This window comes from Neltuma alba, unplaced genomic scaffold (genome assembly GCF_004799145.2).
Source record: "Neltuma alba isolate B1F8T4 unplaced genomic scaffold, ASM479914v2 tig00012565_pilon, whole genome shotgun sequence".
Lineage (NCBI taxonomy): Eukaryota > Viridiplantae > Streptophyta > Magnoliopsida > Fabales > Fabaceae > Neltuma > Neltuma alba.
Genome location: NW_021637020.1, coordinates 384897 through 400137, shown reverse-complemented (window position 1 = coordinate 400137; position 15241 = coordinate 384897). Strand labels below are relative to the sequence as shown.

General features: G+C 35.0%; 3 protein-coding genes across 3 annotated transcripts; 1 reads left to right on the top strand and 2 right to left on the bottom strand.

Annotated features, from left to right (window-relative positions):
* Positions 1-450: 450 nt before the first annotated feature.
* On the bottom strand, positions 451-2499 carry LOC114728703 (proliferating cell nuclear antigen). The gene is made up of 4 exons (XM_028915637.1): positions 2032-2499; positions 1200-1352; positions 1020-1117; positions 451-880 (listed from the first exon to the last, which is right to left on the bottom strand). The coding sequence occupies exons 1-4, from the start codon at positions 2348-2350 to the stop codon at positions 650-652; spliced, it is 801 nt and encodes a 266-aa protein (XP_028771470.1). The 5' UTR covers positions 2351-2499; the 3' UTR covers positions 451-649.
* Positions 2500-4096: 1597 nt separating this feature from the next.
* On the top strand, positions 4097-8658 carry LOC114728705 (mitochondrial uncoupling protein 2). Its single transcript, XM_028915639.1, has 9 exons — positions 4097-4227; positions 5200-5418; positions 5503-5581; positions 5806-5939; positions 6044-6142; positions 6248-6352; positions 6718-6792; positions 7042-7128; positions 8157-8658. Exons 1-9 carry the CDS (start codon positions 4147-4149, stop codon positions 8184-8186), a joined length of 909 nt encoding a protein of 302 aa, XP_028771472.1. The 5' UTR covers positions 4097-4146; the 3' UTR covers positions 8187-8658.
* Positions 8659-10090: 1432 nt separating this feature from the next.
* Positions 10091-12468, bottom strand: LOC114728704 (protein GRAVITROPIC IN THE LIGHT 1). The gene is made up of 2 exons (XM_028915638.1): positions 11698-12468; positions 10091-11095 (listed from the first exon to the last, which is right to left on the bottom strand). The coding sequence occupies exons 1-2, from the start codon at positions 12389-12391 to the stop codon at positions 10296-10298; spliced, it is 1494 nt and encodes a 497-aa protein (XP_028771471.1). The 5' UTR covers positions 12392-12468; the 3' UTR covers positions 10091-10295.
* Positions 12469-15241: the final 2773 nt, after the last annotated feature.

Sequence of the window (15241 nt, the reverse complement as noted above, 5' to 3'; positions counted from 1 at the left end):
CGGAAGACACCGTTTGTCGGATAATAGGCATAGCCAGAGAAAATAAAAGGACGTTCTTTTTATTTTTTGGTCAATAATAAATGGCACGTCCCCCTGCTGGAAACCGATAATAGTTGAGGCTGCACAAGAAAAACATAATCAACAAGGACTTTATAGGCAACTGATTAATCATCTTACCTTCTTTTTTTTTAAAAAAAAAAAATTGATTTCGTATTAAAATTCGAATTCGATGAGTAAAATGATCATATTCCTATTCCTTCCTTTCTTTTTCATGTTTAGAAATCGAACGACAATCACGTAATTGGAAATACCGAATGCCAAAACACCACTTGAACGCGATTAATAGTAAATTGCTCTCCATGCTTTCAGAAGAGAAGACTTGCAATTTTAAGTGAACTAGTAAGTTTCAATATCGGCAGCTACTTTCAATTACCGTGCCAAAGAGCAAACTTGCTACAAAACAGGAGCCACTTTGAATTTAAGTATGAAAAGAACAGATTCCCTGTTTAAAGTGGTCTGATACACAGAAACCAAGAGGTGGGAAAGGAAGAATGCTCCATATATGAAATTTTAACTACTCTTCCAGCCCACAAGTGTACAATACATTAATTCCTAAAACAATTAAAGATCTCACAAACCAAATCAAAATCTAAGCTTCAGGCTTGGTCTCTTCTTCGTCCTCTTCTATCTTAGGGGCCAAATAGAAACGGACATAACCCATCTCAGCAATCTTGTACTCAACCACAACTGGCAAATCATTTGACAGGCTGATAGTCACTGTGTTAGACAATGGGGTCGCCTTTGTAAATGAGTTCATGTACCTTAGAGCAAATGTCAACGATACAGGCTCATTCATCTCTATAACAGTCGCTTCCTCAGGCTGTAATATTAAACCATAGAAAAAGGCACATAAAAATGTTAGAATTAATCAATTTAGAGTAGACGAAGGGAATTAAAAGAAAAAATATATAAAATTACACATTACTGTTTGTAAAAGGATCAGTGTGACACCATCTTACCTTGTCCACGGTAGTGTTCTGCCTACATACTATATTTGCAGTTCCAATGTCTCCCCTGGTGGAAAACTTTACTCCTTCTTTAGTAACCGAAATTACAACTACAACACATCACAAGATTCTCAATAATTGGCTAAAGTTTAAAGTAAATTGTGAAGTGTGAGAAATTCATTATACAATTACCTGTATCACCGATACTGCTTAGATCCTTGCAAATCCTAGCAAACTCTGCTGAAGGCATCCGAACAATTGCATGATATTCAGCCTCGGGAATTCCAAGGTGTTCGCTGTCAATGTCCATCAGCTTCATCTCAAAATCAGAAATCTTATCCTGTGCTGTAAGCCATATGCCAAAGAAAACATAAAATTTAGTAAAAGCTGTTTAAAAAAAAATTAAAACAGATACTGACACATAACTCAGGTCATCTAAACGTCAATGAAACAATGAGACTAAGCATTTCTACTCAGTCACCATCATTGTTCCAAGAAAGAAAGAATAAGCATTTCTACCCCTCATTCACCATTATTGTTCAAAGAAAGAAAGAAAGAAAGCCCACCAGTCCACCACCATATTCTTTCAGGCTATATACCAATGAAGGTCTTTAAAACTTCATTAAGCATTTCTACTCCTCAGCCGCCATTATGTTCATAGAACAAAACATTAAAGAACATGCAAGACAGTAATGAGATCTTTCATCGAAGGTATCGTGACGACAGAACTGACATACATAGACAATGAAACTTCTAATAACAGAATGAATTAGACCTAACAGGATTTGTCTGACTACCTGCACAACTAAATCTAACTGACCCGTCAATTGATTCGAGCAGAACAAAATAAAACGTGTTTTGGATAAGCCAGCAGGAAAATAACGAACTAGGTGTAGAAAGAGAAACACTCAAGTATAAATTGACAAGACAATGCGCACGCTAGAAAGCAGATCAAGCATTCAACCACAAGAGATTAAAGATAAACAAGAAAACCAAGAGATTGTTCTAGGAATATCAAACGTACTTGGACTTTCAAACATAAATGTGACAGTATCACTTCCATCATCGGCCTTAATGGTGATGATGTCATCGTTGCCGGCGCATTTTAGCATCTTAGACATGTTGTTGAGGTTCATGCCCATGGAGAGGTTGCGGTCGCAACGATAGTGCTCAAAGCCCTCCGACCTGAGGAGCAAAGCAACGAGGGCGACATGGCTGGAATCCATGGCCTGGAGCGAGAACCCACTGGCTGAACAATCGAAGTTAGCATCGTTGACTAGATCTTTGATCGCCTCCAACACCTTCTTCAGAAGCGAACCTTGAACGAGACGGAGTTCCAACATCTTCTACTTCGGAAAGTATCGCCTATAGGGTTAGGGTTTGATTTCAATTTTCTCAGAGAAATGGTGGGAAATAGCAATGGAGGGAAACCAAGGGTTTATATACAGGAAGATTCTAGATTCGATTGGCGGGATTGGGTGAATTATGGAATTCCCGCCAGAGTTTTGGAGCGAACTCTTCATGAGACATTGCGCTTCGTGTCCCTTGAAAATTTTTTTTTTGGCGCCCACGAAATGAAATTTTTGCCTTTGTAATAATTACGGAAATATTGCTTCAAATTTTTTCATGGATACTTTGAAAAACACATATAATTTTTTATTATTTCCGGGAAAGACTTGCATTTTTTAACAAAATTCTAACTTAAAAATTGATTTAAATTTTTAAATCAAATATAATATTGAATTCTTACAAATTTATGATGCGTGAAAAAAACTGATATCACGAAGTAAATTAGTGCCTGTAAAAGAGAAAATAGCATCCTAACTTATATATTCATCCTTGGGCCCAGCAGGATTAAAGTTTGGGCTTGGCCCAGTGTCCGACTTCACTCTTGAAACCTATGGGCTCATTAAGATTATGCCTGCCCGTTCATCGGGTAAATTAAACATCTCAATGGAAATATTTGAATTACTAGTTTTCTCCGTAACGTCATAAATCAAAGTTTGAGTTTTTATTAAAATAAAGTATCCATATTTAATATTTGGGAGTATTTTGAATAATATCACCTCTAATTAAAAAGCATTTATGTGTAACAAAAAAAATTATTAAGATATCAAATCCCTTTCATGGTACCCAATTATAATTTGGTAAATATATGGTAATAGTGTTAATGTCAGACTAAAAAAATTAATACGAAAATGACCATTTCTTTGGGGAAAAAAATAAACCGATTCCGTGGCATTCATCTCTCAAAAAGTTAATCTGATCAAGGAAAATAATTAATGATTTATCAATTATAGTAATTATTTATCTAGAAACAAATCAATGTAATTATATACTCCTCCGGTCCTTAATATAAGACCCATTTAACTAATTTGATTAGATTAAGGAAGTTAGGTAAGTTAGTTAATTATAAGAAAAGTAACACATTTTTCCTAAAACACCATAATAATGTTTCTTAATACCTCATCTCCCTCTTCTACTTGATTATAGTTAAGGGAGTATTTATAGGGGTAATTTAGAGAAAATTGATAAATATGAGAAATGGGTCTTATAATTAGGATCAAAACCAACTCAAGAATTGGGTCCTATATTAAGGACCGGAAGAGTACTTCGTAAATAAATGTTTTTTTTTTCATGGATTTATTTCTCATGGCAATTATGTCACATCTTTCATTTACTGAAAGCCTGGGTATCGTTAAACACATTTCTGTGGAATCATATACCAATAAAACCACAAGCATTCACTAATAAAATGGTAAAGTACTGTAAATGCTCATCCAAGCTAACTCATTACTATGAACTAGTCATGTAGTTTTCAAAAAGTGTAAATATTTATTTAAAAAAAAACAGATTTTTGTTATGAAAGATTCTAATAACTGCGACAGTAATTTCAAAATAGCGGGGACGAACGATGACTACTGGATGTGGATGCCGCGAAACACCGATCGGCAAACCAGAGAGCCTCCATTGATCTTGGATGGAATGATATGGTTTCTGTCACTTCACTCTCATATTTATTATTTAATTAATGCCATCACATCGAACAAAACCTAACCTCCATATTTAACGCGCTCAAGTATTCCTTTCGTCTTCACAATTCATCATCCTTCTTCCTGATTTCTCTCCTCGGGGTACAATGCCAGATCTCAATTCCGGAACCCAGATCTCGTTCTCCCAGGCCTTCTTATGCAGTGCTTTTGCTGCTTGTTTAGCCGAGGTAACTTCCAATCTAGTTGTGTTGTTGTGAATTTTTGTGTGTTTATTGGTCTGCTCGCAAATGTAGTCTCTTCAGTAGAGATCAGTAGTTGAACTGATTCGCATGAGTTGTGAGAGCTGTTAGATGAGCTCAGAGCTGACTGTTGAACTGTTTTTAGTCAATTTCGTTGAAACGAGAGGGAAAAGTATGGTTTTATCGAAATTGTGAACATGAACAAGTAATCCGCATACGTCAATGTCAGACTGAACCAAACGTTTCTGATCTCGACCTGTCCTTAAAATGGGAAATTTCTATCTACGAGACGTACACATCAGAGTAAGTACATAATTATTAATTTAGATATTAATAAAATATGTTGTTTTGCATAATTAGAAAACTTGGCCCCGGGGGGGGGGGGACTTAGAACTATGCCAATTGAAGATACTCATAATACCTTGACATTCCTTTAAATTAAAAAGCTTCTTATTCTGAGCAATGAATTGTGTAAATATTATTCAGTTTAGTGAAAAGAAATCTATGAATGCAAGTTCACTCAATTAAAGTATTGCATTCCTTTTTATGCTATATGAACATATCCATAATGAAGAGGAAAGGAATTATTTAATCACTGAATACTTCTAAATGAGCGCTAACAGAAGTGTATAGTATGAAAACACTGGAAGGATTCCTAAGTCCCAACAAATGAGTGGAAGTCAGTAACTGGTTTCTAGCTTTTAAATGAAGTTGCAAATCGTAGAAATTTTTTATCCCCATAAATATTTCTTGGTTCATACTGGACGAGCCAATTAAGGTGGAAGACAGTCATTATCTTCTATACGTGTTTACATGCGTCCTTTCTGCTCTTGTTTACATATTTGGTGGTGTTGATGATATCTTCATGTCTGTGTAGCCGAAGTATGTCGCAGCAAATGCATTTTGTTGCCCTCATGGTTGGTAGTTATAATATTTTGTTTCTGCTTGGATTTTGTGCAGTTCTGTACTATTCCTCTTGACACAGCTAAGGTTAGGCTTCAACTCCAAAAGAAAGCTGCAACAGGTGACGGAACGGGAATACCTAAATATAGGGGCTTGCTGGGCACAGTTAAAACTATTGCTAGAGAAGAAGGCTTATTAGCTCTGTGGAAAGGCATTATTCCTGGTTTACATCGCCAGTTTGTGTATGGAGGCTTAAGAATTGGGTTATATGATCCAGTGAGTATAAACATCTTCCTTTTATGAATATGACTAAGTCGTTGGGGAACATGGGTTTGTACATATAAACTGCACAATGGACAGGTCAAAACATTTCTTGTTGGTAGTGCATTCGTTGGAGAGATTCCTTTATACCAAATGATACTTGCTGCTATGTTGACTGGTGAGTCCTCTTGGAACAGTTCTCTTTCTTAAAATTTTATCAATTCACACAATTTCATCAGCACATGTGACGCCTTTCAGAGCCATCTGCATACTTGGGAACCAAGAGAATTATTAATATAAATGACAACTCAGTGTGAAAGCTTTGAAACAGTTATTTTTCCTCTTTATACCACACCAAAGACCATGCACCATAGATTATGATCACCTTTTAACTTGAAACAGGTGCTCTGGGAATCATGGTTGCTAACCCAACTGATCTAGTCAAAGTAAGACTTCAATCTGAAGGACAGTTACCAATCGGGGTGCCTAGGCGTTATTCTGGTTCTATGGATGCTTATTTTACTATAATGAGACAGGTCGGACATTCTGGTGATTAATTTTGTTTTTTTCCCTTTTCTATATTTGAAGATATAAGCATATTTTTAATGTGTATGATATCCCTTTTTCTTTGTTAAATTAGGAAGGATTAGGGGCTTTGTGGACTGGGCTCGGGCCTAATATAGCACGGAATGCAATTATAAATGCTGCTGAACTAGCTAGTTACGATAAAGTGAAACGGGTAATCCCATTATAGTGAGTTCAAGTTTTGTGCTATAATTTTGTAGGTGTAGCTTTACGAAAAATGTTAATCGCAATGCTGCTCTGATTCTTCACACTTATGCAGACAATTTTGACAATTCCAGGGTTCACAGACAACGTCTTCTCTCACCTCCTAGCTGGCTTAGGTGCAGGTCTTTTTGCTGTCTTCATCGGTTCCCCTGTGGATGTGGTATGTGCTTCCCCAGCCTCCTAAAACAAATCCCTTCTTTCTCCACTTGCATTTAAGGTTACCATCTTAATGACATTTCTATTTATAACCAAACGAGACAGGAGAAAAGGCAAATCAAAATTGGAATAAAATGTATGTTAGCCTTCTATGTTATATTTTTCATATTCCCATGGTCTTGAGTTTAGTTAATTTTTAGCACTGTCCTATTTTTGTACTTCAAGCATTATCCCAAGATCCATTTGCAGGCTACATTGAGGTGTCTCGATAACGGTTTTGAATGAAAATTGTTATCTTATCATATTAATGAACTGTATCTCACTTCTAATATGATAGATGATGATTTGTCAATGCTTATGATATTCTAGGTAAAATCAAGAATGATGGGAGATTCAACATACAGAAACACGCTTGACTGCTTTCTCAAGACACTGTTTACCGAGGTCAGTGAAATACTTTGAGACAACTGGGTTCAATATTATTTTATTGTACTTGTACTGGCACCTAGAAATCTTTAAACCCGTGAATGCCAGAATAATTACTATTTGTAGCACTCACTTTGAGGAGTCCGAACATAATTTTTCCTCATCGCTTCTAGCTTTGCTGCCTTGATTAAGAAGTTAGTGTGTGGATTCTGTGGAAGTTATCTATTCCACTGACCAATCTGAACTCATGGCACAAATCTATTGCAGGGATTTTTGGCTTTCTATAAGGGTTTCTTTCCTAATTTTGCTCGGGTGGGGCTCTGGAACGTGGTTATGTTTTTAACTCTTGAGCAAGTAAGTTATTTGTATTTACAATGGTGACTGTTTGGTGTTATGTAAATCTAGAAACTGTATTGCGTCTTGAAACTTCTCTAACCGAAGGGTCTCTTGGAATGCCTTGTAGCTATCTAATATTCTAATTCATCCTCTATCTTATACATAATCTAGGAATTGCTTACTTAAAAATAATAGGGACCATCTGAAGTGAGAAACAGAACAACACAAGGAGTGTGTTTGCCCACTTCCTTTCTATCCACGCCCCCCCCCCCCCCAAAAAAAAAAAGATACGTTATAATCTTCTAATTTTAGAGGATCCAAATCCCTCAAAGGGGCTACATGTTTATTTAGGCTCAGGTACTCAACTTATAAAGAGCAGGTCGGAATGTTTTGGACTATTCAACCCTTTTATGGGAAAAAATTACCCATAGGTTCCATGTAGAAAATATAATACAAACAGGTTCTCCGAATTTTATTTAATACTAATTGATCACAAGAAATTTGATATTTGCGAGTCGAGTCGCATCATTTGCAAATTAAATTTGTAAATATTAAATTCATTAGGACCTATTAATATTAGATAAAATTTGGAAGACCTATCTGTATTTAACACCCATTTACTGTTAGTAAACTCAAATTTATTTACTCGTGAGAAAATGCCTTTAGGAATCTTGTTTTTCACCTTGATCACATCCAAATAAAGTAAAGCTGCTAGCTGGAACCTGCAGCACTGTGTCTTTCAGCCAAGTTATGCTCCATCTCTAGACTGAAGCTTGTTGGTGATGAAGTCAGATTCTTATGGGCTTCAATACAAAATTCTCTCCCCCCCCCCCCTCCCCCTTCCTTGGCGATAATAACTAACTGCTGGTGGCCTATTTGGCCAAAAACTGTGGGGGCCTAAAAAGACGTAAAAGAATGCTCTTTACTCTGTGGATTCAACTTGCTTTTACATGATATCATACTAGGAGTAAATAAATGTCTTTGACTGCATGATTCTTGCTTCTTGTCAGTTTTGAAAGTTCTCAATATTCACTCCATGTATGCAGGCCAAGAGATTTTTCAGGGGACCGTCATAGCTACTGCTAATGATTCTGAGATTCACTAAGCAGACAAAGTGTACTCCTTCGTATGGTCCTCAACAAATTGTTGGGCGAAGGCAGCCTATTATTTTTGTTTCAAATATTTGTTTTTGCCATTCGGCATCAAGGTTTACGTATTCTTAAACATCGAAGAGACAGCCAATCATACTTATATTTGGGCCAACTTTCTCAGTTGGCACGGAAGCCTCTCTTTCCTCAGTGGTTTGTTCAACAACTGTAGAGAATTCAGGTTCATGTATCAGAGGTCTGGTGTATTATTTTTTTTTTTCTTTTTTCTGAGGAAGAAGCTACTTAATCCACCAATGTGTTGCGTAGACAAACAACATCAAAGCCTGTATTTTTTTCTTTCTTCGTTTTTTTTTTTAAAATTCCCCTAGCCCTGTATCTGTATGAAATAATAAAAGTTGTTATTCATTTAGTGCTCATTATGCATTCACCTTCTTCATCATTGATGGTGCGGCCGGCGTACGTTTGCTTACTGTGACTGAGACCTGAAAGCCTGAGACAGTTAAACTACGACATTAAGCCATGGTCGCATGGCTTATTTTCTTGTGAGAAAACATTGATGCTTTTAAAATATTCATAAAAGCAAATGATTGAGCAGTTTCAAATCAATTAATAACTTCGTATGCATGTACCATAACACTAGGCACGGCAGAACTTGTGCTCGTAGTACTAGGCCACTGGTTGCTCCCATATTTGTTTATTTGCTCCTTGCACGTATATATATCAAATATACTACTTCCGGTCTTAATTATAAGAGCCAGTTGATTAATTTGAGGAGATTAAGAAAATAAGTTGAGTTAGTTGTTTGTCCTAAATATGTGTTGTCTTTTCTAAAATATCTTTGCTAATCAAGCGTATTGATTAGAACTATAATTATTAAAAGGACTATATTGAAAAAAATTGAATAAATATGATAGATAAAATAAATTGAGATCTTATATTTAAGATTAAAATAAAAATCAAATAAGATCTTATATTAAGGATTGTAATCCTTTCTGGAAGTAGCTGGCAAAATCTCTACAATCCCCATTGACAGTGCCGATAGGATAGGTTTGCTCACCGAGAGATCTAGCCGCCTTTAGACTAAATCTAATATTTTTATTTCTTTGAAGTCGCATAGCCTTTTTACTTCGAACACAATAATGAATTTTTTTGTTATTTTATACTGCTTTTCACAATTAATATAAGAACTAGTTGATTAATTTGAGTAGATTAAAAAAAATTAGTTAAATAGTTATTTGTAATAAATACTCCTCCGGTCCTTAATATAAGACCTATTTAACTAATTTGATTAAATTAAGGAAGTTACGTAAGTTAGTTAATTATAAGAAATGTGACACGTTTTTTCCAAAATACCATAATCATCTTTCTTAATACCCCATTTTCCTCTTCTACTTGATTATGGTTGAAAAAGTATCTATAGGGGTAATTTAGAGAAAATTGATAAATGTAAAAAATAGGTCATATATTTATAATAAAAACCAACCCAATAATTGAGTCCTATATTAAAAACCAGAGGAGTAGGTGTTATTTTTTCAAAAATATCCCTACTAATCATGTGCATTGACTAGAATTATTATTTGATGAAACATTTAACATGTACAACTCCTATAAAAACTATCTTAAGAATGATTGATAAATATGAGAGATAAAATAAATTAATATCTTATATCTAGAACCAAATTAAATATTAAACTAGTTCTTATATAAAGTATCAGAATCAATACAAAGTAAATGAGTTACACTAATCATATAGAAACGTGTAAATATATCAAGTCTCTTTGTATAGGTTTCACTTCTTGACCATTGACATGTTAATAAAATTGCGCGCCTTGTCCAATGAACCTCAGAAAAGCATTGGCGCGCTATGACAATTTTCAGGAACAACTACTTCATAGCCTCTTTATTAATTAGATTCAAAATCAGATGCCATGGCTGAGCAGTTTTAAGTTAATTCACCGTTAAATCAGTAACATAACCTCATGGTTCTGGTATTACATAAGCAATCTAGCAACCCTATAAGGCAGATATCTTTATCATTTCATTAGCTCGTGAAACACGATTCCTACATAGAAGACCTCATGCTCTAGCAATCAAATAGACTCTAGCCTTGACCACAGATCCATTTCCAAGCTTAAATCCCGGGCTAACTGGGAAGCCCACGATCTGACCAGCCGGCACTCGCCCGCCGGAAAATCTCACCACGCTCTCCATATACTGTGGATGAAATTCGGCACCACGACTTGCCTCAAACTGACTTGGTGCAGGGTTGAGTGAGAATGCGAGCAAATGAAGCAACCAAACAGCCTTGGCCACCCCTAAGAACTCATTATAAAACTGACTCCTGGGATGGCTCCCAGTTGATACCTGCCGGTGTTGCTCCAAATTCCCAAACAAAGACTCCTCCATCTTGGGGTGAACAATGGCAAGGTACTTCTGGGAGCAGAATTTGCCAAAGTGACATGATGGTAAGATCCCAAGGAGCTCAGTAGGATCCATAGACTTCATGTCATGATACTGCGTGAAGCAATCGCGCCGGAATTGATCTGGGTTGAGGAGGGAGGAGAGACTTCCATCCATGTAGAAAGTTTCGTGGTCGAAACCTTGGAAGAATTTCCGGGAAATATACGATTCTAGAGCATACTTCGCATGGTGAGCTGAGACAATGGAGCCGGCAATGGTGATGGCTGAGGGATTGTAATTGTCTTTAGTGGCAGTGGCAGTAGCTGTGGCTGATTCAATGGATCGGACAGCAGCTGTAATATCCCAGTGTGCATTGTGCATTAGAGAGAGTAGAAGAGATGTGAAGGACTTCGATGCTTCTCTTACTTGCAACATCGCTGTTTCAAAGAGTTCTGGAGATGGGGCTGCTGCAATTGCTGCAAAAAGGCTCAGATTTCAATATTCAGGAAGCAATTTTAATTCTAGAGTTGAATTCTACAGATTGATGTAAATATTCTTTAGAATATTAAGACAAAGCATGTTTTTGAAATATTTAATTCTTGAATCAAAAGAACAAAGGAGCAAAAGAATCTTGAAACTTTTCTGAATATTCAGGCTAGCCTAACAAAGTTTCTAAATCAAAAGTTGTTCTAAAATAAAAGGGACCTTGCTTTGTACGCTATTTTTATCAACTGTATTACTCATTTTCAGTATGCAAGTTAATATCAGAAATACTTTGTTAACGTCATGAAAATGTTGAACCAGTAATACGACGCCAAGCATAATAAAATGTTTTTCACTCCTGAATTTTGAAACTTCCCTCTGAAGCAAGCCAAAAATTCTACCAACTAACTCTTTGTATTCTCGAATTTGCATCAATCTAAAAGAAAATTAGTCCTCGAAGGGTTGAAGTGGTAACGAATAATGCATTTGAAAGCTACAAAGAGAACAGCAGAATCCAAAAACTTTCCTATGAATTTTCTTACTAGCCAAACAAAAAACCTTCCCAAGAAAGCCAATTTTCTATTTGTTTATTTACCTTGGATCTGACTGATTCCAAGCTTCCTTCTAGACTGAGATCTCCCAACCTTCTTTCCATTACCTCCACCACCATTGCTCGAGAGAGTAACCACATTATCGAGCTTCTCTTTCAGACTATGAACCTCTAAATCCTTAGCCTTCACTTCTCTTTTTAGCTCCTCCACCACCGCCTCGTACGGCGCCACCACCTCCTTCAGAGATGCCGTCGGCCTCCGCCGTACTTTCCTCCTCCTACCCTTATCGTCGACTCCCTGCCGCCGCCGGAACTTCTCACGAAGCACCCCGAGCTTCCGCAGCTCCGCCACCACCGCCACGTCAGCAACCCTCATCTTCTCCGGGTCCCACGGGCAATGTGCCCCCTGCAAGCTCACATACGCTCTCTTCATCGTCGATACGGCTTCGAACACCTCCTCCAATAGCGACTCCATCTGCTTGACCTTCTTCTCCCCCAATGCCTTGAGACTGACCATCTTTCCTTCGTCATAGTCGTCGATTTCGTCTTCTTCATCTTCTTCGCCGTCCTCTTCGTCTTCCTCATCATCATCGGCGTCCTTGTTGGGTTCAGATTCGTAGAGGAACTTATCGTCCTTCTCACAGGAAGAGTCGTAGCGGGTATCGGCGAGAGGGTGGAGCAAGCAAGACGCGGTGACCCGTTGGATCAGATCCGAGAAATTGGAGACCTTCCTCGTCATTGGTCTCAGTCACTAAGAAGAAGAAGGAGAAGAAGAAGGGGAAGAGAGCAAGGCAGACACAGAATAGAATGGAAGAAGATCAGAAATGACGATGGATGAGCTGGACCACTTACTTTCACATGAATTAAAAATAAACTCTTTTAATAATGAATTAAAATTTTAATTTATTGCTTATTTGGATGTACTTTAAAATCAATTTTACGATTTAGAATTATGATTTCCGTACAATACGATTCAATCCAAATATTCCTACTAAAGTTAAAATCAATTTTAACTTATCTCGTAAATAATTATTGCTCATTTTTTAATTATACTCAAAATTAATTATAAATTAATTACACTTTAATTCATTTTATTCAACTCAAATTTCAAAATTTGTTTTAATCATACGAATCTTAATTACTCTTTTTGATTTTATTTATAAGTTTTAATTTGAAAAATAGTGTGATTCATTTTATAAATTTCAATTTGAGATTTGTTTAATATTTAATATTTTTTTAATTTTTTTATTAATTATTTATTCTCTTTTCTTTATCATACTCTATGTTATTAGATTTTCTTTTATATCTTTTATCTTTTTTATTTATTATAAAAACATATTTAAAAGTAAAATTATAAACCCGTTTGAAACAGTTTATAAGTAATTTATAAATTAATTTTTAATAGTAAATTATGAAATACAAAGTAAATATATAAAAAAAAATTTATCTCAACTTGTATTAAATATGTTTATAGGGGATTTTTACTGGTATGTTATCAAACAGAACCGATATTTTTAACTTTGTTTATTAATTTTAACCTATTTTAACTTTTTTTTTGCCGTGCTCTTTTCTTCGAAATCGAAACGGGATCTTGGTGTGTGTGTGGGAAAGACGGAAACAGCTTGATGAGCCAGGGTGCGAACTGCGAAGCTGACAATAAATTAAGGGTGCGCAGGATAAGGAAGACACACATATGGTTTAAGATAGCGAGGCGCATCATTTACTACTTACTCGGGGCATGAAAGACGGAAGCTACTTAATTAATTGGCTGCTTGTTTTGATAAAGCTCGGCTCGTAAACGCAATGCCTCAAAACTGTAATTCGATGTCTATATACCACCTCTGATACTTTAATTATTTGAACATTTAATTTAATTTTAATATAAGATTCTAATTTACTACTCCCTCCGTTCCTTATTATAAGAGACAAATAACCGAATTACGTTGATAAAAAAAAAGTTAAAATTAGTTAAGAACAATTAATGTGTAAAAAGTATAATTTTTTTTTCAAAAATGCCCTCATTAATAAGGAGAGAGAGCATGAGAGAGAACAATGGTAAATTATTAAAAGAAAGAGAAGTGGGAAGGAGAGAGAGTGTGAGTTGGAAACAATAAATATGGGTAAAATAGGAAATCAATACAAAAAAGTAGAGACAACTTTTAAGTGTCTCTTATATATAGGAACATACCATAAACATCAAATGTCTCTTATAATAAGGAACGGAGGGAGTAGTATTTTGTTTTACTCTTGTGTTTTTTTTTTGTAAAATAGTTTTTATGTCAATTGCATATACATGTTAAAACTTTTACCAAATATTATCTCCGAGCTTAATTATAAGAGTTAGTTAACTAATTTGAGGAGATTAAGGAAAGAAGTTAAGTTAGTTATTTGTAATAAATATATATTATCTTTTCTAAAATATCTTTACTAATCAAGTGTATTGGTATAACTACTATTATTAGAATGACTACCTTAAAAAAATATATAAATATGAGAGACAAAAAAGATTGGGATGTTGTATTTAAGATCAAAATAAAAATTAAATAAAGTCTTATATTAAAGATATGAGATAGTAGTAGTTATAATACACATGATTAATAAAAATATTTTTAAAAATATATTATATATTTACTATAAATAATTAATTTAACTAATTTTTAATATTCATAATCAGTTATTTAACTAATTTAACTTTTTTTTTTTAATATCTACCAATCAGTCGTCTAGGATGTCATTTGGTTTTATAGTTAGGAAAGTGAAAGATGATAGGGACATAAAAGAGGTTGTCATATCTCAACGTCACATACTTGGTTATTAGAAACTAGAAAGAATACGGATAGGCGGTGGTGAGGTCCCATTGTAGCCATTCTTTCAATCATATCTAAATATCTTTACTTTTGACGCTTTTTCCATTACAAAGGATGATTGTATTTAAAGAGTATTTAGATAAAAACTAAATCATAATTTTAAAAATATTTTTATAATTTATGAAATAAATATATAGAAGAGTTTGTCTCGTTTTGTTGTAGAAGTATTTTTAAGGGTTGCCAAACATCTTTTTAGAAATGTGTCAAGCTCTAGTAGTTTAAAAAAATTCTAATAATTACATGACAAATTATATTTACCATCCAGCACTACTTTAAATCAGATTTTCTCCAAGAAAAGAATACACCGTACTAGTTGGGAAAAAAAAATGAATTACCATACATATCGTATCCAAAAAGCATCATGTCAAATAAATTTGCTTCGGAACTTTTAATGATATGCAAATATTTTGTCCCTTAAATTTTATTATATTTTATATTCATTCTATTAATGGATTATACTTTTAAGGGAAGTACTATTCATCCCACCAAACTTGTAGATGTATAAGTGATTGATGATTGATTTTTTTTTCCTTTTTGGGGTATAATGATTGGTTCATGATTAATTATTATTATTATAATCTCAATTTTTCATTTCATTTTTTTCCTCAGGCCTGCATTAAATGGGTCACGTAGCAGGCCTGTAGTCCATGGGCTTTCGGTTTGGCTGTTTTGGGCTTCTGATTAATTGGTTGCGGATTTTAATTTCTTAAGCGTTGTGCTTT